At 32.1% G+C, this 20,916-nt stretch overlaps 1 protein-coding gene and 1 long non-coding RNA gene across 2 annotated transcripts; both read right to left on the bottom strand.

The window, feature by feature from the left end:
• Nucleotides 1-10,327: 10,327 nt before the first annotated feature.
• LOC146920833 (lectin 10) lies at nt 10,328-11,191 on the bottom strand. Its single transcript, XM_085710745.1, has one exon. The coding sequence runs from the start codon at nt 11,189-11,191 to the stop codon at nt 10,328-10,330; it is 864 nt and encodes a 287-aa protein (XP_085566871.1).
• A 2,886-nt stretch (nt 11,192-14,077) lies between these two features.
• On the bottom strand, nt 14,078-16,228 carry LOC146920832 (uncharacterized). The gene is made up of 3 exons (XR_015010737.1): nt 16,116-16,228; nt 15,869-15,955; nt 14,078-14,408 (listed from the first exon to the last, which is right to left on the bottom strand). It is a non-coding gene; the product is annotated as an uncharacterized LOC146920832 (long non-coding RNA).
• Between the last annotated feature and the right edge of the window lie 4,688 nt (nt 16,229-20,916).

Genomic DNA, 20,916 nt, shown 5'->3' with positions numbered 1-20,916 from the left:
GATAAAGAAAAAAAAGTGTGATAAATAATGTAATGAAATGAGTGTAGGAGTTTGGTAAATATATACCTGATTTGTGTTTCTAAGTGGAAGTAACACTATTCGGAGTCTTCAAGTCTCTTTCACTGGATCCATGCCAATAAAATCAATAAAAAGAATATGTCACTAACTCATAATACAAAAGTTAACTAACAAATAGTCAAGTGAAAAAAGTGTTATAAAGTTGAAAAAACAGAAACATAATAATTATGAAATGAATGGAGAGAAGCTAACCAGAGAAGAAATGTTTAATAAGGTTGGAACGAATATGTTTTATTTTTCTAAAGTTAATACAATATGTATGTATAATATAAAAAGGCTATAGTGGTATTTATAAGAGCAGGCTATATAGTTGGAATGAATGTTAAGATATCTAGACACCTTAAATAGTGTTTCGAGCATTGTTGTGCAAGGGAAAAATTAGGTTGGGAAGGGAAAATTCATCTCGTATGGTCTTAGTTAAATTTCATATAAGTTTTTAAAGAAAAAAGTTGATTTAATTTCATATAAGCTTTTCAAGAAAATAAGTTGTAAAAGGAGAAATTTTTATTAATCAAATTGGTAATAATGAATATTTACAACTCATTGTGAGGGAATTTGAAATATTTATTTTGAGATTACAAGACTAAACTATTTCCACTGAGCTAGTAACTGAAGTGTGAATTTCATATAATATTATTTTACTAATGAATTAAAACTATATTATTATTTTGCATTGAATCATTGCAATAAAATGGGTATTAAATAAATTAAAATTAAACATCCATATGAATATCGATTATTGAATTAATGATATTTTTAAGACAATCATAATGAAGATTTTATATAAGGAAAATGCTAGATATCAAGAATGAATTTTCTTGATGAATTCAAGAATGACATGGCAAAATAATCACCCTTAGATTTTAATCTTATTTATTAAAGTTTCAAAAAAAAAAATACATAACACCCACCACCCCATGATTTCCGGCCAGGCTGAGATTTTATTGGCTAACATTAATTTCGGGACAATTTCTTGATAAAATCTTTCTTGATAAATAGCATTGCTCTTTATATAAATAGTAAATACAGACAATTATAGAGGAAATGAAGACGAGTGTGCAACAAACTACGCCGTTAACCCTTTTATGGAAGGAAAAATCAATCCGCTAAACTTTTATAAAATTAGTTAAAAAGGTAAAAAATAGTAAAATGAAAAGACAAAACATGTAAAAAATTACCAAAAGGTAATAATTCATTAAGATTTATGAAAATGGTAAACAATTATTTTTTGAAAGTAAAAAGGTAAACAATTAGAGGATATATATTAGAAACAAAAGACTATTTTTTTTAAAAGAAAAAATATATATTAAGATTATTTCACATTTAAAAATGAAAGTTCACAATTTTATAACATAAGCGTGGATTAACCCAACATGAATTATTTACATTTAAGAAAAAAATATCAATACGAATTATATTAATGGTATAAGCAAAAATTTCATTTTTCTAAAAAAATGTTATGTGAACATTTATACATCGTCCGATCACTATTATAAGCAAAAATACAAATTTTTGGTTCATTTAGTAAATGCTGAATGTGGTCTACATTATAAACCACATACATCATTTATTAAATGAACCTAAAATGTAAATTTTTGCTTAAAATAATGACCGGGGATTGTCGCGTCATTTTTCGGAGGTCAAACTTTTTATTAGTTTTGAAAAAAAGTTTTAAAGTAAAAAGCCAAGTGGGAAATGAGTATTTGTTTGTATTTTTAATATTAAAAGAAAAAAGACTCAAAATAGAATTAAGGTTGATTGCAATTTGATTAAGAAAGAATAAAAATAAAAAGGGAATCACTTGATTTTGAATCAAGGTTTATTGTGAAAATATTTTTTGTGAATTTTGGATTATTTGCATGTTTTTGTTGTTTTTGAATATTAATTAAAACATAAAAATAAAGCTAACGTGACAATAAAAAGAAGCGCGAGGAATTTCCGTAGTGACGTTGGATCACCACAAAAACCCTTTAATCTAACCTAATTTGTTTAGCATTTTTTCAATATATATATAAAGCAGTAAAAAAATAAAAGGAAGTACGCATACACACTTTTTCTCATTTCTATTTACATTGGACCTGAATATAATTGCTGGAAAATAAATGACAATAATTAAAATGCTAAATAGAAATAATAAATGACAATAACTAAAATGCTAAATAGAAATAAAATGAAATGCAAAAATGCTAAAAAGAAATAAAATGCAAGGAAAAAAAAGAAAAAAAAAAAGGAAAGGACAACCAAAGGGAAAAAATTACCGAAGGGACAAAATTACGAAAGGGACTTTTCTGAAGGGACTTTTTCCGAATGGACAGAAATAATTAGAGGAGGAAAGAATAGCTTGTCAACACGAGCTAAATGCGGGAGAAGAGAGAAAAGTTCTTTGACAACTCAAGAGAACTTTTTTGTGTGTGAAATTGTGAGGGATGAGGGCTCTATTTATAGGTTCTTTGGTTGATAAAAATGAAACATTGGTTTAATGGCCTTTTATGGGAAATTATGGTGATGGAACGCGTTTGGCCTTTTTTGGTAAGAAAGTTTTGACTATGCACTGATTGTGGTGTGGAGAAGAAATTAAAAATTTGGACCCTGGGCATGTTTAATTTTGGACCTATTCTAAAGAAAATAAAATAACCTAAAATAAAAACAAAATAAAATAAAAATAAAAATAAATATAAAGTAAAAGATGGAAATAAAAATAAAATAATAACTAATAAAAAAATAAAAATAAGATAGATAAAAGACTAAAAATAAAATAAAGAGCAGGCTCGAAAACGAACCAAAAATGAGGTATTTTAAGATACCTCTCTGCCACCATTTCCTTTGAAAAGTAAAAGATTATTCATGGTCAAAAGGTGTATGAATGTAGGATCTTAGGTTAAAAATTGGGGTTTGACAGGAATGTATATGTCAGTCTCGTCAAATTGGGTCATAAAAAGATGGACAATCAAGATTTATCTGGTATTGTCTCGAAAGTTAACGAAGTGATTGGATTTTAAGGCTAATGAGCTCCATTTAAGAATCAAATTTTTAGGTAGAACTTTTTTTGTCAAGTAGCCTAGTGGCTAGATTCACACATATTATGTGTGGAGAAGTGGGAAATCCGGAATTCGAACCTTGACCCCTGCACAAATTATCCTTGATAGCTACCAACAGAGCTACACTTACGGGACAAATTGTTAGGTACGTAGAATTAGAGTTTGATTTTTAAGTAGAATAAATCTTATTTAGATCCAATTACCGTTAAACCGAACTTTGAATTATTAAAGTCTCGTTCTCTTAAAAAACAAGAGGATTAACACGCCAAAAATAGTTTAAAAATAAAAACACATGTTTATAATATCAGTTTTAGGGTTGGAACTCTATTCTTTTTATCTCCTAAATTGCCCCTTTTTTATATATTTTTAGATTATACAGAAAAAGATTATTCATTATTAAAGGTTTATTTTTTTACAACAAAAAGAGTTTTAACTCTTGAATGAGAGAAACTCACAAACCACCAAAAGTCTCATTTTAATGCAAGTGTTTTTCCTATATTTTTTTTTATTTAGAGATATATTTAATTGTCTCTGTTTTTTTTTTTTTTTTGGTATAAGAGTTAATATAATTGTCTTACATAAGCTAAAAGTAGGAATAAGAGGAGCGCTAGTGTGCGCATCTGTCCGTTTATCATTTTTTTATTGACAAACTTGTACGTTTATCCATTGCACTTAATTATATATTTATTTCCTGTTAAGGTGACGCAGTGGTTATACTTATAGACCTAAAATGTGGAGAAGTGAAAAATTCGAACTTCAAACTCAAGCTTTTGCGTATCACCATACTTGAAGTTATCAAATGAGTAACATTAACAATACAATTGTATATTTATTGGGTCATGTTAACTTGTGCCCTAAGGGCACAAGTTAATGAGCTTAAAATAGAATTAACAAATAAATTTTATATTTAAATGATAACTTTTGAAACTTTCAAAGCATTGAATGCACAAGTTTTAAGAAAAAATTTCTACATTTGGTTCCTTAACTTATGCCCCAAGGGCACAAGTTAACATTTCCCATATTTATTTTATCGCGTATTGCAATTTTTTTGACATATACCTTAATAAAACAATTTTGGAAAATATAATAAAAAAAAAAATCTTTATAGTACCTTTTATATATATATATATATATATATATATATGTATATATAGAGAGAACATGATGATGTATAGTATGAGAATGACTATCTTATATGAGAATGATGAGAATGATGAGAATGATCCTCAACCATTAGATCAAAAATAAATGGATGAGATTAAAAAGTCATGTCCCTCACCTTATTACATCAATTCTCATAAACTAATTTCCTTTTTCATCTTATTCTTCCCACAATCATTACTCCCATAAATATGATTTAAACCATTTGATACTCCCATAAATATGATTTAAATAAACTCTTTGATATAAACAATTCACACGAGTGAATGACTATCTTATATAATCAGACTCACAAATTTTTTTTTTGGTATATAGCAAAGATTACAAGATGTAATTATCACATACTATAATTTATATTAAAAAAGGAATCTTGTATTTTTACAAAAAAAAAAAACAAAGAAAAAAAAAGAAAGAGTCTGAGCTTGAGATTGAGATTGGGAGTGATGATTTAAACCTTCAGGTGAGTGAGAGAGAAAGAACCTAGGAAGTTTATCAAGTAAAATCCTAGGATTAAATCTCTAATTTAAATCATATTTATGGGAGTAATGATTGTGGGAAGAAGAAGATGAAAAAGGAAATGAGTTTATGAGAATTGATGTAATAAGGTGAGGTACATATGTGACTTTTTAATCTCAACCATTTATTTTTGATCTAATGGTTGAGGATCATTCTCATATAAGATAGTCATTCTCATAATATACATCCTCTATAGAACATATACTATGAGAATGACATTCTTATATGAGAATAGTGAGAATGAATAAGAGCCATGAGATTAAAAAGCATTTGTTGAGATTAAAACATTCCTAAATGAGTCATTTATCATTGATATCATTATATAATTATGTTGTGTCATTAGTATTCCTTTTTTGAACATTCCTAAAATATAATTTTGAATCCTCATTAATCAAACTTCATAGAACATTTGCTTAAAAAAAACGCTTCTTAGAAGATATATTTTTTATAAAAAAAAAAAAACTTAGAACAGTGAAAGAGTATCAAGCTTCTTCCTCATGGATCAAACTGGATCACGACAAAATACAATAAAAAAATGGTTACAAAAGACAACAATTTAGAAGGAAAAAAAATTGAAATCAAAGAAAGGGATGGATGTGTATTTCTATGGTGTGATAAGAACCGAATTCTAAAGGAAACCAATGAAGTATAGATATTTTGAAATGGAAATTATGAATTTTTCAATGGAGGAGATGAAGACCATGGAGAGAGATGATGACCGAAATCAATGAATAATAATTACACTCTTTTTAAAAAAAGAATACTATTGATACAATAAAAATCACAATTATATCATTATGTTGATGACAAATGACTCATTTAGAAATGTTTTAATCTCAACCAACGTTTTTTATTCTCATGGCTCTTATTCATCTCACTATTCTCATATAAAAATATCATTCTCATAGTGTGTGTGTGTGTGTGTGTGTGTGTGTGTGTGTGTGTGTGTGTGTGTGTGTGTGTGTGTGTGTGTGTATATATAGCATGGAATTCTGCTCTTTACCCAAACGGTTTTGCTCATTCCCAAAATGACTAAAATACCCATACGAATGTTAACTCACGCTAATATTAACTTGCGTGAGTTAACTCACGCAGCGTGAGTTAACCCACGCTAGTATAAATTTCCAATTTTTTCACGTGACTTAAGTCACACTTGCTGTAAAACAAATCTTATAAAAAGCAAGTTACTTAAGACAAAACAATAACATTGGTTAGTTACTGAAGACAAAACAGATAGAACATTTTGAGTGTTGTAAGTAAGTTCACAACTATTGGGTGAAGTGAAAAGTCTCCATTGGTAGGCTTTAGTAATAGAGAGTAGGTAGTCATAGTCCTATTTAGATTACTGTTCACGCATTTAATGCATGGCAGGGATAGTAGTAAACATCTTTGGGACAAGTAAATATTGTATTATTATATAAAAAATAGTTGTATAGTCTGATAGCTTTATTGTGTGGTTCCCTAAAGCAGATTTTCAGCAAGCATGACTTAAGTCACGTGAAAAATTAGGAAATTTATACTAACGCGAGTTAACTCACGCAGCGTGACTTAACTTACGTAGCGTGTGTTAACTCACGCAAATTTAACACTAGCGTGAGTTAACTCATGCAGGGGCATTTTGGTCATTTACTTTGGGAATGAACAAATCCATTTGGGTAAAGAGCAAAATTCTAGAGCATGTATCAAATGAGAGGACATTTATAATGAGAGGGTGAGAGCATTACTTATTGACCATTAGATTTAAACCAATGGTTGAGATCTTATTTCCTTTAAAGATGCACATTTGTATTTTTTTCTCATTTAGCGCGCGTGTACACCAACCTTATCCCTCTCTCTCTTCTTCCTCAAATTCTTCCTCTGAGAAGACGGTGCCGTCGCTTTGTTCCGGCGAGGGAGAACTTATAAGTGCTCAAAAGTAATATATTTCATGTGCTAAAATAGGCGTTTTTGACTTGTTATGCAAGTTATCTAAGGAAAAGCAATCAATTGTTGTAATTTCACCATTTATGCTTTACATGCCTCACTCTACTCAAACTTGTGCAGGAAATGACAAGCAAGGACCAAGCAAAACTCGCTTAAGCGAGATCAATTTGCTTAAGCGAGAAAATTCCAGGGAGCAACACTTCATTTCGCTCCAAATCTCGCTTCCCATTCGCTCAAGCAAAGTTCATCAGTTGAAGCCATTTCGCTTAAGCGAGGTCGTTTCGCTTAAGCGATTTCTATGCCAAGAGCAATTCCAGAATTCGCTTCTCAGTTCGCTTCCAGCTCGCTTACGCGAGATTCAACATCTTCAGGGGATATGGTCCATGTGGCATGACTTCAATGGCCAGAGTGGGATTTTCAGGCAGTTCGCTTAAGCGAGATCCATCTCGCTTAAGCGAGATTTCACGAATTCTGCTCATTTAAATAGTTTTTCCTTCTCTCTCCAGACATTATTACATTTTCTATTTCATATTTTCTGGTTTTTTGAGAGAGAATAGGGCATTTTCTGGGGAGAGAGAGAGAGAGAAACACAAAGCAAGATAGTTAGGAGTAGATTCAAGCCAAGATTTGTTGAGACATCATGGATCTTGTCATGGAATCTACATCTTTTCTTCATCCTTTGCAAAGCCATCATAGACATATGTGGCTACATCTATTCTTGTGGTTTCGAGGTATTCAAACAAGCTATTATGTAATTTCTTGATATTTTAATATATGGTTCTAGCTTATTTATTCAATATTGTTGTTATTCTTGCTTTAAATGTTTCATTGAGATTCAAAATGATATGGACACATACTTTTGAATCTAGAAATAGAATAACAATCTATCTTAAGTTATCACTCTAGACATAGATGTTAATATTTGATAATCACTTTTAATCTAGGACTTAATGCTTTTGGGTAATTTAATCGGTTGGGAAATCGTCGATTAAACTATCCAATCGACTTTGTGATCGTTTAAATGTTTGGGAAATCGATGTTTAAACGATCCCTTAGAATTAATGATATCATTTGGACATGAATGATATTGTCGAGTGATTGTGATAATATCGTTTAAAAAGCTAGAATCCGTTAATCAATCGAGAGATTGCAGCTGTTACGCTTGGTTGATATCTCTAACCGCAAGCGAAATAGCCCTATCTTTTCTCGTTTTACTTTTATGTCGAATAGGAAAATAGTTTTACACAAACAAACAATTTATACCCAAACACTTAATGTGATAAATATTGTGAAAATGCTTAGGATATACGCAACTCTCTGTGGATACGATCCTATTTTATACTCACGTGTAAATAGTTTTATGAGATGTAAAAATCTTACATCAAGAACAAATAATAGAAATGAGAGGAAGAAAGTACGGCGGCGACGGCGGTGGAAAGTGGTGGCAAAAGAAGAGGAAATTAAATGGCTTCACAAACACAACCCACAAACAAAACAATTATAACAATTAACAACACAACACAAAACAAAAACAAACGACAAAATTTTTTTTTGGTTAGACTTCTCTATACTTTCTCTCAACAAGCTATATCCGTTCAAATCTCCTTGTTCCAACAAGTATATAATATCTTTTAAAATTCTTGGTATAGTTTTGGTTATCTCTGTTCAATCTATATCTCAATTAAAACCCCTTTTTCAATCTATATCTCAATTAACAATCTATATCTCAATTATTGTTTTCTCTTATATCTTAAACTTCACCAATCTAGCAAGTTGCAATTGAAATGAGATACACATGTAAATTTCATTCCACTAGTAACTTTAAAGTGAGGCACGAGAAAACAATTGAGGGAGATGGGCTGTATGAAAAGAGGGTGAATGTTTCAAATTGGAAAAAATAAATAAATATTGATGCGATGGGTATTTACCCAAGATCTATAAATATTTGTGTATAATTTGGGCAATTTTCCAGTTGATTAGGATATAAAGAAGAAAACAAAATTGTAGGGGAAGAAGAGAAAGGCGATGTTGGGAGAACTGGAGAAGAGAGAGCGGTCCTCGGAAGCAAAACACATGTGTGGATATAATTTTGTGGAGGGAGGTGCAGTATAAGGAATAAGATCTAATCCATTGGATTAAATCTAATGGTTATAATTTAATCCTCTCATCATAAGATGTCCTCTCACTTGATATGCCCTCTATATATATATATATATATATATATATATATATATATATATATATATATATATATATATATATATATTGTACAGAAGAGGGCAAAGCCCAAGAAAGGAAGAAAAAAAAACTAAACTAAACGGGCATTCCTAGACATACAACCCCCAAAGGAAAAAATAAACTAAACTAAACAGACATTCCTAGACATACAACCCCCAGAAATATCATCAAATAGGAGCTTTTGAAGCTCACTAGGAGAAATCTTCAAAACAAGCAAATTCAAATTAGCCTTAGTAATGCTAAAGTTTGCAAGCCAATCAACACTTTTATTTTCTGTCGTTAGTAGAGGAATTTGCTTAATCTAAGTTGTTTCAAATTAAAAGGTAAAAACATATCATCGATAGTCTCATTTTTCCATCATTGTTGATCTTCAATAACAATGTTTTAAGAAGGAAAATATTTGAGTGAGTAGGTTTCAAGCTCAAGATTTTGAAACCATTTCGAGGGGCAGCCATTTGTCATTTAAAATGTTAATAGATTTGACTAGTGCTCTAAAAAAAAGATTTGACTATAGTAACGTGCCAACAACTTCGATTTCAACTCAAGTGGGTTAACAAGTTCCATTCTTAATAATCCAAGTGGCTTGTGTTAATGTTGAGTGAATACATGATGAATAAAAAACAAATAAATAAGAGAGAAAACGTTGTGTATATTGTATTGAAATCTCACATAATGAATGAATTTGCAAGCTTACAAGTACTTATACTATCTTACTGATGCATCGCCCTAGGCTAAACTCCACACTAGCATACAAGATAAAAGTTTCCTAGAATATAGGAAAATAGTTATGGAAGTTTTATTAACTAAAATAGCTCAAAGATAGCAATAGCTTGCACTACAAGTTACTGCAAATTATAGTGTTCCTCTTCTATATCCTCAAGCAAACTAGATTCTATCTTGTTTTTATTTATCTTCAATAGCCTCCCACAAGTTGGAGCATGATATAGCTTGATCATGCATATTGGAAATAGAAGAATTGAATTTTGGAGGAGGTAATGCTTTGTAATGAAGTCGTCTATTTGTTCTTAAGTGGAGATGAGAAGCAATCCGAGCACGCTCTTTTGTACTCGCTCCCATATCTATATCGATCTCTTAGTTGATGGCTAATCATACTGATGTGAAAACTTTAATTTGAATTTAAGCTTAATTAACAAAAGGACGAAGAAAATATCGGTTCTTATCATATGGGCACGAATGAGATTTGAAGTCATGAATAATGGAGCATTGTGATAGGAAAGCCAGTTTTTATAGTTAAGCCAATTTTTACTAATGAAATAAATCACGTAATCATCGATCGTTCGACAATGCTCGGCAAAGAAACATGTTATTGAAAGTAATTATTTAACACCCCAGACTTCAAGGTTTATTAGTTATTACAAGGCTGATTCAAAAGACCAATTAATGATATCATGTGTTTCAACCAATTCTCCTGTAGTTGCAGAGAAACCTATTCTAACCCATTCAGGCAAAACACTCCTTAGATCAACAACAACTGAAACGCTAGTGGAATTCCACTGAGTCCCAGGATAAGCCACAAACACACTTAATCTTTTAGATTCAGAGTTATAGTTTATACTAGCTTCTCCTAAAGCATTTCTTGGCACAAAATTAATAGGCCACTGTGCATATTCAAGGGAAACAATAGACCCAACATCAATTCCAATGTGAGGAGATTGAAATGATGAAGGAGGATCCCACTCGTTTGTAAAACCATCAAACTCAATAGCTAATATTGGGTTTTTGGATGGAGGAAATGCATTTTCCGGGTCGAAAAGACCAAGATAACCTCCGCTTGAATTTTTTGGTACTTCAAAATGTAGCGGTCCCATATAGAAAGCGAATCCGTCTCCATGGAGATCTGAACCGTTTGTGTTCACGATAAAGGAGAAACTAGTGGAGAAATCAGCTAGCTCTCCACTAGTTTTATCCCAAATATGAATTGGTGTGAGGTATGTCGCACGTCCAATGGTATTTGGTAGTGGTTTACCAGATTGGTCGGTTTTTGTTAGTCTTAGAATGCCGTCGGAGATTGAGGTGTCACCCCTGAAAAATATGTCGAGATTTTCTTTCTCGAATTTTGTTATGCTGAAAGCAATGGTTTCTGATTGTGGTACTTGTCGTGATTGCCACGATGATTGTGATTTGACATTGTGGTATTGTAGGAAGAGGGAAATGATGAAGATTGTAATGAGTGATGAAGAAAGAATTCTGTTAGATTTTAAGTAGGAGAGAACCATTTTGTTATGCTTGAAACCAAGGGAAAATGTGTTTTTATTTTATAGGAGTGTGTTATGTTGGCCGTCTAGGAAAATAGTTTATAAAGTATAGTAATCAATTGCCGAATGAATACGACAAGCAACTTTCATAGAGGTGTGCCATTTGCCAACTAATTTAGGTGGAAAATCCAAGGAAAAAGCTGCTAGAAACGTTAGTCCAAAAAATGTTGCTAAAAATAGTTTTAAATTTTAATGTTTCTTTTGAAAACGTTCATGGTATATATATACGAGGAGAAGGGAGTATAATTGTGGAGGGATATGCTTATATATTGGTTAAAAAAATGTTTACAAAATCACTGAAAGTTTATGATTTTACAACAAATACCTATTATCAGCAAGTTGATGTACTATGTGCAGGGGTATAGATAGATCAAATACATCGCAAATTAGAGAACAAAAGGGACCGTTAGGGTTGAAAGTCAGTGTAAAAAATATATTCTCGAATCGCATGACAAACTTGATAGTTTTTTTTTTTGTTTCTTAAATTTATTTATTAGATAGTATTAATCAATGTTATTACACATTGGGTGATCATTGACTTGGCTTAGTGAGAGAGTGTTGGGCCAATATATAAGTGATTGAAAAAATGAATCATTTCCTATGGATCTTTGATCTTTCAAAACGCGTCTTCGATGAAATATATTGTTTGAAAGAGAAGGTTATGCATTTTATGTGGTGATCATTTATGAGAAATCGTCTGATTGATATAATAACTACCAAACTATAAGTAATTTTGTTCATGCTTTCAACAAGTTGCATCCATTAGTTGATCAAGAAAAAAGGTTGAAAGATGATAAGGTAAAGAAACGAGAATGGTTGCGAAGCTTATCACAATCATTGTTGTCAAAACCACAACTTAAACCTCAAAATCCAGGATTTTGCGACTTTACTCACCTTCATCGACCCATATCCATTACAGAATCCAAAAACTAAACCCTATATGGATTCTACAAAACTAGTTGAGTAAAATCGTTCGATTGAGATTTTACGATTTTCGATTTCGCTATTCCCTTTTGATATAAAGCAAAATCTAGATTCTAACAACCTTGATCACAATCTTTTAAAAGAAGGGCAAAAGCTCTAGCAAACCATCGGTTGATGAGGAAATGCCAAGGCTCAACATGATGAGGATCAACATAACAACAATCATAACTCGTATGAGGCAGCTACTAATTAATAAAGAAACTATTGATATAGAATCATCAACTGAAGATCAAAACAAAATTAACAATAGTTGCACTACAAATGAGGAAGCTACGAATAAATAAAAAGAGACTATTACTATAGAATCATCAAATATGGCAATACCTAATTCACAACCTATAATGAATCAGGAGATGCAAATGACAGGAGATGCTCACTTGGCTACCAGTCTATTTAAAAGCATAATACATTGAATCAACATGCGTTGTTAAAGGTGGTCCAGAACACCTTATGTCTCTAAAAATCAGAAAAAGAAAAACAAGTCTATAAGTACAGGTATCAATTATAACATCCGTTCTAAGGGTGCACCTTCTTAAGTGCAGGTATCAATCATAACATCCGTTCTTAGAGCAAGCTCATGAACAAGAGTTGAACTATATATATTTCAAGTTCAACTCATTGAATTAACTAACATAATTTTCAGCTTAATTCAGCCTCAACAACTTATGGTCTTCACAAAGCTTCTAGCACCTGCCTTGTTAAGGAACCAAGTATTCTTTAGTTGGCCTCTCCATACTACACCACTAGACAAGGTCTAGTCTTCTCAACCCTGCTACACATGCCTTGTCGAGGAACCAAGTGTTTTAAGTCTCTACAAAAAAATTCTTTATAAACAAAGATTGTTGCCACTACTGGGCTGGATTACAAAGCTTTGAATATAATTCTTATATATTATTCTGATCAAACATGTTCGTTAGGTTTCCGTAATTTTAAAATTTGTATTTAAGCCAGAGGAAGAAAATGTAACTATGGTTGAGATTATGGGTAAATATGGGGAAAAGATTGAACATATCAAGGAGGAGGTTGTGCCTAAATTGGAGGAAAAGATTTATAATCAATTTAAGTTTTTGGAAACTCCTTCAAAATCTTTTGAGAGCAAGTTTTCTGAGTTGGTAAAATTGATGACTCGAAGGTGCGATACTCAGAGAGAACCAATTCCTCTACTAAGCCAAATTCAATCCATAGATAGAGACGAAACTCTTCACTAAAGTGAATTTATGAGAAAAAAAGAAAAAAGAAAGATCTCATGGTTCATTATTATTATTTTTTAAATAAAATAAAAAGAAAGAAGGAAAGATAAATTAATTTGGTGCCAACTCTAACCCAATGGTGATACTGGCGGCAAAATTCTGCCAGTATCTAACAAAAATGGATAGTAATACAACATTCATTACTGGTAGTCAGGTTTCTGCGTGTAATAAGGTGATTGGAAATATTCCTTAATGCTTTACATTTTTTATGTAACACATTAAAGGCAGCCTCCGCATGTAATCTCTGGCGACTTTGACGGACTCTACTTACTAGCGGCTTTGGCCGGCACAAACCAACGTTTTCTTTTTCTTTTTTCAGATAAAAGAGCACTTATCGGTTGTTTTGGCTGTGAGCTGTAAAGGGTTAACCTAAAACTGTTTAAATATAAGTTCAGTCCCTACAATTAGTGTTTTTTTGTTTTTGTTTTAGTCCATGTAAGTTTTTTTTTCCAGTCCCATTAAACATTCTATTTGTTTTAGTCCTTGCAAATTTACTTCTTGCTTGCCTCCAGACTTTTCCTACTAGTCCAAGAACATGTTGCACATTTTTTTCATTCTTTTTATTCAAAAACCCTTAGGGAATAAGTCATTTTCTGTAACGCCCTCATAAAAGTGTCTAGAATTTTAGAAAGCGTTAAAATTTAATACCGGGTACATTAAATTTCAATATAAAAATTTACCTGTGATGACTGATAATGTGCATATGTCTCTAGGACTCCTGTCTGATTATCTGATAATCTTTACATATTATCTAGATGATATCTGTACTAACTGACGAGCACATAATATTATACATAATCTGATACATAATTCCCATTAACTGATATGGACTAAAATACATCACAACAAGTCCTGAGACATACTTCCACATATACACATCATCAATGAAACACCATAATCAACCTGTAGCCTTTCTTAATCTTTCTTCTGGGATGACTATGTACCTGAAAAATAATAAATGGAATGGGATGAGACATAATGTCTCAGTGAGCTCCACCTATCCTAGGCTGCAAACAATCTTTGGGAAATACCTATGATTGTCCTCTGTCTAAATTCGACCTCTCTGAGATTATACATCTTTAACCTGTAACTCTGATATCTTAACATAACTGAATATTTAATCTCAATGTCTAACAAATGTGTTAGTAAAGTTAGCGTTGAACAAACAATTATCTGAGTTGATTTTACGAATAAACCCAGGTGGAGTAACCCCGGAATTTATTCCTCTGCTAACCGGTATATATATAAATATTTCCAACTGGCGGGAACCCAACTGACGGGGATACCGGACTCCTCTGACTATTGTGGGGTCATCCTCACGGATAGTGCCCGTTCCAACTGGCGGGAACCTTTCGTATCCAACTGGCGGGATAGCGAAAGCCACAATTTAATAAATCAATTAATGTCATATATGTTAATGAGAATTAAATTCTCGTCTCTAACTGAAAATGTGTCAATAACTAATCTCTTCTCAAAAATGGTATTTTACCCGGGTTAGTGACTTACCCATAACTCTTATTCATGGCCAATTTACTCTAAACATTCTTTTACATAAATAATAATGCTATATGGTAGTACGTAATTAGAGGTCATAATAATACATTTCGGCTACATGTTCGGTAATAATGAGAATTTATATTCTTAGCCAAACCAAACCATTATATTACCTTAAAAGTGTAAATTTCATTAGCTAAGATTTGAAACAAAGTAATAAAACCAACAATTCTCACTTTCCGGAATTATAGCCGAAATGTGCATATTTATTCATACTTGTGCAAAACTTGTCATAACAATTTTTTCCTCTAACTCATACACTACCATAAGCATAATTATCAATATAAAACCATTTTAGAGTACACTAGCAAGGGTAAATATCTTAAGTCATAATGTCTCTATGTTATGTCCTAACATACTAGATCATAATCTATAATTTCTAAAGGCATAATTTATTCTAAACATTCTTTTATATTAATACGCATAGCAATATGGTAGTATTTGGTTGGAGGTTCTTATAACACTTTTCGGCTACATATCCGGAAAAATGAAAGTTCAATCCGTAACCGCCATTAGTCGTGTATTCATTTAAAAGTTTTTCATTCCCATTAGCCAAAGATAGGAAAATACCAAATATTTAACAAATTTCTAATTTCCGGAATCTAGCCGAAATCATACACATATTTTCAAAAATGTATTGAATCCTTGCCTAATAATTTTCCTCCAACTTCTATACTAACATAAGCATGACAATTAACATAAAAGCAAATTCTAGAATATATTAGCAAGGGGTATTTAGCCTAAACATAATAGCACTAACTATGTCCTAATGCTCAAAATCATAATTTATCAATCTAATAGCATAATTGAACTACCCAAAAGGAAAGGTTTACTAACTAAAGGAACTCACAATCTTGTGGAGGTTCCTCTTGAACACTTTGTGGCAAAACTTCCAACCCCAAGCCACTAGTTACTTGCCTTCTCCTTCCAAAAGCTCCTATAACATCAACCATGTTAAAACCACAATACCCATAACATTTTAAACACACTAAAAGCATGAAATTGGAACAATTTTACAAAGAGCAATTTTCCCCAATTTGAAGGGTAAAGGGCGGCCTACTTGGTGAAAGGGAAGGGAACACATTTTTGTTACTTACCTTGCTCTAAAAACATCATGGGTATCTCCATCAACATGTTTGCTAACAATTTTCCATGGTTATGAAGAAAAATGAAAGTTTGAAATATATGGGAAAGGGGCGGTTTTGCTTCCTGTTATACCCTAATTTTGGACCTAAAAATACTAACTCAATTTTTGTTTTCTGGCATTTCAAGTCATTTGATATGTCTCTGATCAATTACATCTTTCTCTGCATTTTATTTCAATATTACTTGCAAAATTCATATAAAAGGGTATTTTAGTCATTTCCTGTGTCCAAGCTCATTTTAGTCCTTTAAAAATTGTTTGAGTCTTTTCAATTGTTTGAATAAGTTTTTATTTCAATTCCATGTCAAAATCCATTTCAAAAATTGCATTTGAAATAATTTTGGGTCAGTTTGGCCCTTAGGGGCATTTTAGTCTTTTCATGTGTTAAAATTCTGTTTAAATTCTAAAAATTGTCTCTGAGTCTTGTAATTTGCTTATATAAAGCTCTTGCTTTAATTCCCTGATAAAAATCCGTTTTAAAATCGCATCTGAGTCATTTTGAGTCGTTTTAGTCCGCAGGGGCATTTTGGTCATTTCACACGAAATTTCGACAGAGAGAGGTTACTTTAAAGTACCTCATTTAAGTAGTTGGTTCATTTTAGTCCGTTTTGTCAATTTTAATCGTTTCACTTTACGTTTATTTCAAATTACATTTTTTAATTCAATTTTATTATTTTTTTTCATTTTTAGTCCTAAAGTTTCCAAAAATTGCATTCAAGTCCTTTTTAGTCCTTAATAATTTTCCTTTTTTTGCAGAATAGGCCTTTTAATTTCGCATTTTTGTTATACTCTAATTTTGGACCTACAAATACTTGTTCAGTTCTTCTTTTCTTGCATTATAAGTCATTTGATATATCTCTGATCAATTGCATCTTTCTCTGCATGTTATTTCAGCGTTATCTGCAAAATTCATATAAAAGGGTATTTTAGTCATTTCCTGCATTCAACTCATTTTAATCCTTGAAAATTGTTTGGGTCTTTTAAATTGGTTTGTATAAATCCTTGTTTCAATCTCATGTCAAAATTCATTTCAAAAAATATCAGTTAAGTCATTTTTTAGTCAGTTTAGCCCCTAGGGGCATTTTAGACATTTCCCATGATAAAATTTCTTTCAGTCTTTTAAAAAATTTGTTTGAGTCCTTTCAATTGGTTAGAATAAGTCCTCATTTCAATTCTATGTCAAAATCCATTTTAAAAATTGCGTTTGAAGTCATTTTGAGTCAGTTTTGCCCCTAGGGGCATTTTAGTCTTTTCATGTGTTAAAGCTCTGTTTAATTCTAGAGATTGTCTCTGAGTCTTTTAATTTGTCTGAATAAGCTCTTGCTTCAATTCCATTGTTAAAAATCATTTTAAAATTGCATTTGAGTCGTTTCGAGTCATTTTAGTCCCTAAGGGCATTTTGGTCATTTCACATAAAATCTCTGATTCACTTTAATTTGTTTTGTTGCTTTTAATCGTCTCGCTTTACTTTAATTTTCAATTTACTTTTTCAATTCGATTTTAGTTTAATTTTCATTTTGGTCCTCGTACTTTTGTTATTTTGCATTTTAATCCTTTTTTAAGTTTGTTAGAGTCAAAGTCAAGGTTTGTTACAAGTCAAGTGCCACATGGCATTGTTTCATTGGTCCAAGCATTTCCACATCACCTATAAATAGGTCAAAGTCATGGTCAAGGTTCAACAACTAATCATTTTTTACACAAAAATTCCCAAAAAATTCCAAAAAAATCATTTTTAATTATTTTCTCTCCCATTTTTCTCTCATCTTCAACAACCTCTAACAAACTTTTTCATCATCCATCTCCACCATAACAAACCTCCATAACCACCTCCAACCACCACTTCCTCCACCACAACAAACTTCTTCAACCTCCATAACCACCACCTTCAACACCAAGCCACTCAAATCTTGCAAAGCCGAATGCATACATTCCTCACCAATCCAAATTCAACCTCAAGAACAAACTCAAATCACTCCCTTATACCTTGCATCGGTGCTGATTTCTGATCCTAACGGTATATCCTTGAACGTGTTTTGAAACAAAGAGATCGAAAGCGATTCAAAGCAATTGAAAGCGATCGGAACAAGGTGATTGAAAACGATTGAAAGCAATTTCGAATGGTGCTGGTAAAGGATCAGCAAGTATAACCTTCCATCTCAATCTTCTCCATCACAAGAACAGCACCGGAATTAGCAGCACTCACGCACCAAAACGGATTCGAATCGAATTTCGCGAAGAATTGAAGCGGAGTTGCAGCAAAGGGAACCCGAAGCTTGAAGATTCAACAACAACATAGCAATGGCGGATTCGAGCTCCAAGCGCTTAGGAATTCAAGTCTGAAACGAAAACAGAAGCAAGAGAGGTAAAGAGTGTTAGTTTATGTTCGATCTTGATTGTTAGATCTGTGATGTATTGTTTGCTTTTCTTCGAAAACTAAGATCGGATCTATGCTCTACTTGAAAAAAGATTGCTGAATATGTGTTTGTTTTCGAAAACGGAGGTGGTTGAGTATTCCGGCACGGTGGTGCCACCACCGGTCACCGTGCCGGAAAGTTTTATTCATCGGAGAAGAAAGACTTAGGGGGCGGTGCTGTTATATTTGTTTCAGTAGGAATTTCTTTTCTTTTTATAAAACAAGTGAATTCTTATTCTTTGTTTGCTGAAACATATATATATACTCCCTATGTTAACACGCAAGCTTATATCCCATTCACAGCCTTATATTTTGATTGCTTGATGAACCCCTGTTGCTGCTCCTGCACCCCCCCTGCTTAATTGAATCTTGCACTAGTTTTTTTTTTCCTAAAAATTGCGATGTTTGTGTCTTGTTAATTCTAATTGCTTTTAGCATTGATACATGATTAATTTGGATCTAAAAAATATATGAAGATATATTGATTTTTTTTGTCAATCCATTGATTTTCATTTTTGTTAAAGTGTTGAGAAAAAACTCCAAATTAATCATGTTTTCTTGCATAGTTTTTTTTTCTTGTGTGTGTTTCTTGAATTTGTGCATATTAAATTTTACCTCCAAAGCATGAAAAATGTATGTGAGTTTCATTCTTGTTTGCTTGTTAAATTTGCACTTGAGTCTTGATAAAAAATGTGGGAATAAATGTGATAACTATGCTTATAGGAATCATTGTGAACTTTGTGGAATATTAGCCCTTTTGATTCTTGTATCATGACTGAAAATTTGGCTATGATGTTAGAATCATTGGATTCACATTTCACAAGGTCCATAATGATTTATTTTAGGCATGTTATTATGTCGATCCCTTGCACTTTAATCCTTTCGATTGTTCTTGGTAAATTCTTGGCTTCAAAGTGTGTCAAAACATATGCTCATAATATCTTGGTTATTTTTTTTTATGTCATTACCCTATCTCTTCTATGATCTTTACCCTTTCCAAAATGTCTAAAAAATGTCAAGTCTCTTTTATCACTTTTTTGTTACTTCATTTTCAAGTTACATTTACTTTACTATGCCTTTAGTGTGTTGTTTCTATTTCATTTGTGTTACTAACTCCTTTTGTTTCATGTCTCCTTTCCATAGCATTTCACATCCTATTTTCATCTCTTATTTCTTGTACATTTAAATTTTTACCAAGACTTAGAATGTAACCCTTAGGAATTTTGTAATATTTTTCCTATGCTTTTGATTTCTTGCAAGACCATAGAATGTAAGCTAGGGCATGATGTAATAAGGACAATGGACTCTAATGATGTACACCGACACAAGCACCGACACATGCACACACCTCACTTTAGATATAGCTAGAATATGCATGTTTAGATGTATGTTTAGGATTGTATGTTTAGATGAATGCTTAGGCTTTACACTTAGAAAAAATCATTTTCCAAAAAAATATGAACAAACTTCACTCAAACTATTTTCTAAATAAACCTTGGGATCAAAATCCCATTGTAATTTTCCTTTTTCATTTTCTTAATCAAATTTCAATGAAAATAATCATACTTGACTTCTTTTGCAAATGACTAATTCAACCTCACAATTTCATAATCTCATGCCCTTGAGGCCTCTTTCTCTCATTCTTCAAAATTTCATTTTCAAACATAAAATCAACCAACAAAAACAAAAACATTTTTGTAAGAGAACTACGGTGGATTTGATCCCTTAATCGGGTACGTAGGCAAGGAACAAAATTCCTTCAATTCAACTAAAATAAAAATCCAAAAACCTTCTTCTCCCTCCAATTCTTCACTTAGCAAACTTTAGGTGTAAATAACATTTCAAAATTGCATTTAAAAATAGAGCGCGCGCGTAGAAATTAAAGACGGTTCCTATAGGATACTATAGTCGTTATGGGTGCCTAACACCTTCCCGTAGCGAAAACAACTCCCGGACCTCGATTCTCAAGGGTTTTACTTACTTTTTCCCTTCCCAAGAAAAAATAAGATATCACCGGTTTAAAAGGTTCGAACGTAATCAATGTTTGACACCCGAAAACCAAGATAAAACAGCTGGCGACTTCACTGGGGATTCGAGAGTTACGCCTAGTCTTTACTTCCACGCTTGCGCTTTGTTTTTACTTGCTTCTTTTACTTGCTTTCCTATGTGAATAAATGTTTAATTTCTTGCAAACGTGTGGGGTGAGAATATCAAAAGTCCTGCACCCGGGCTGAGTGAACTCAGGATTTAGGAGGGATATAGTCGACAATTCATTCCGGGGGTTGCCTCGTGTTTTGGATTATGCGATCAATCCCACATAGCTGAGGCATTTTGGGGGTGA

This window comes from Medicago sativa, chromosome 5 (genome assembly GCF_051527215.1).
Source record: "Medicago sativa cultivar Bolivia chromosome 5, Bolivia_mono, whole genome shotgun sequence".
In the NCBI taxonomy this organism is placed as follows: domain Eukaryota; kingdom Viridiplantae; phylum Streptophyta; class Magnoliopsida; order Fabales; family Fabaceae; genus Medicago; species Medicago sativa.
Note: the sequence above shows the minus strand (reverse complement) of the source record. Positions and strands in the feature narration are given on the sequence as shown.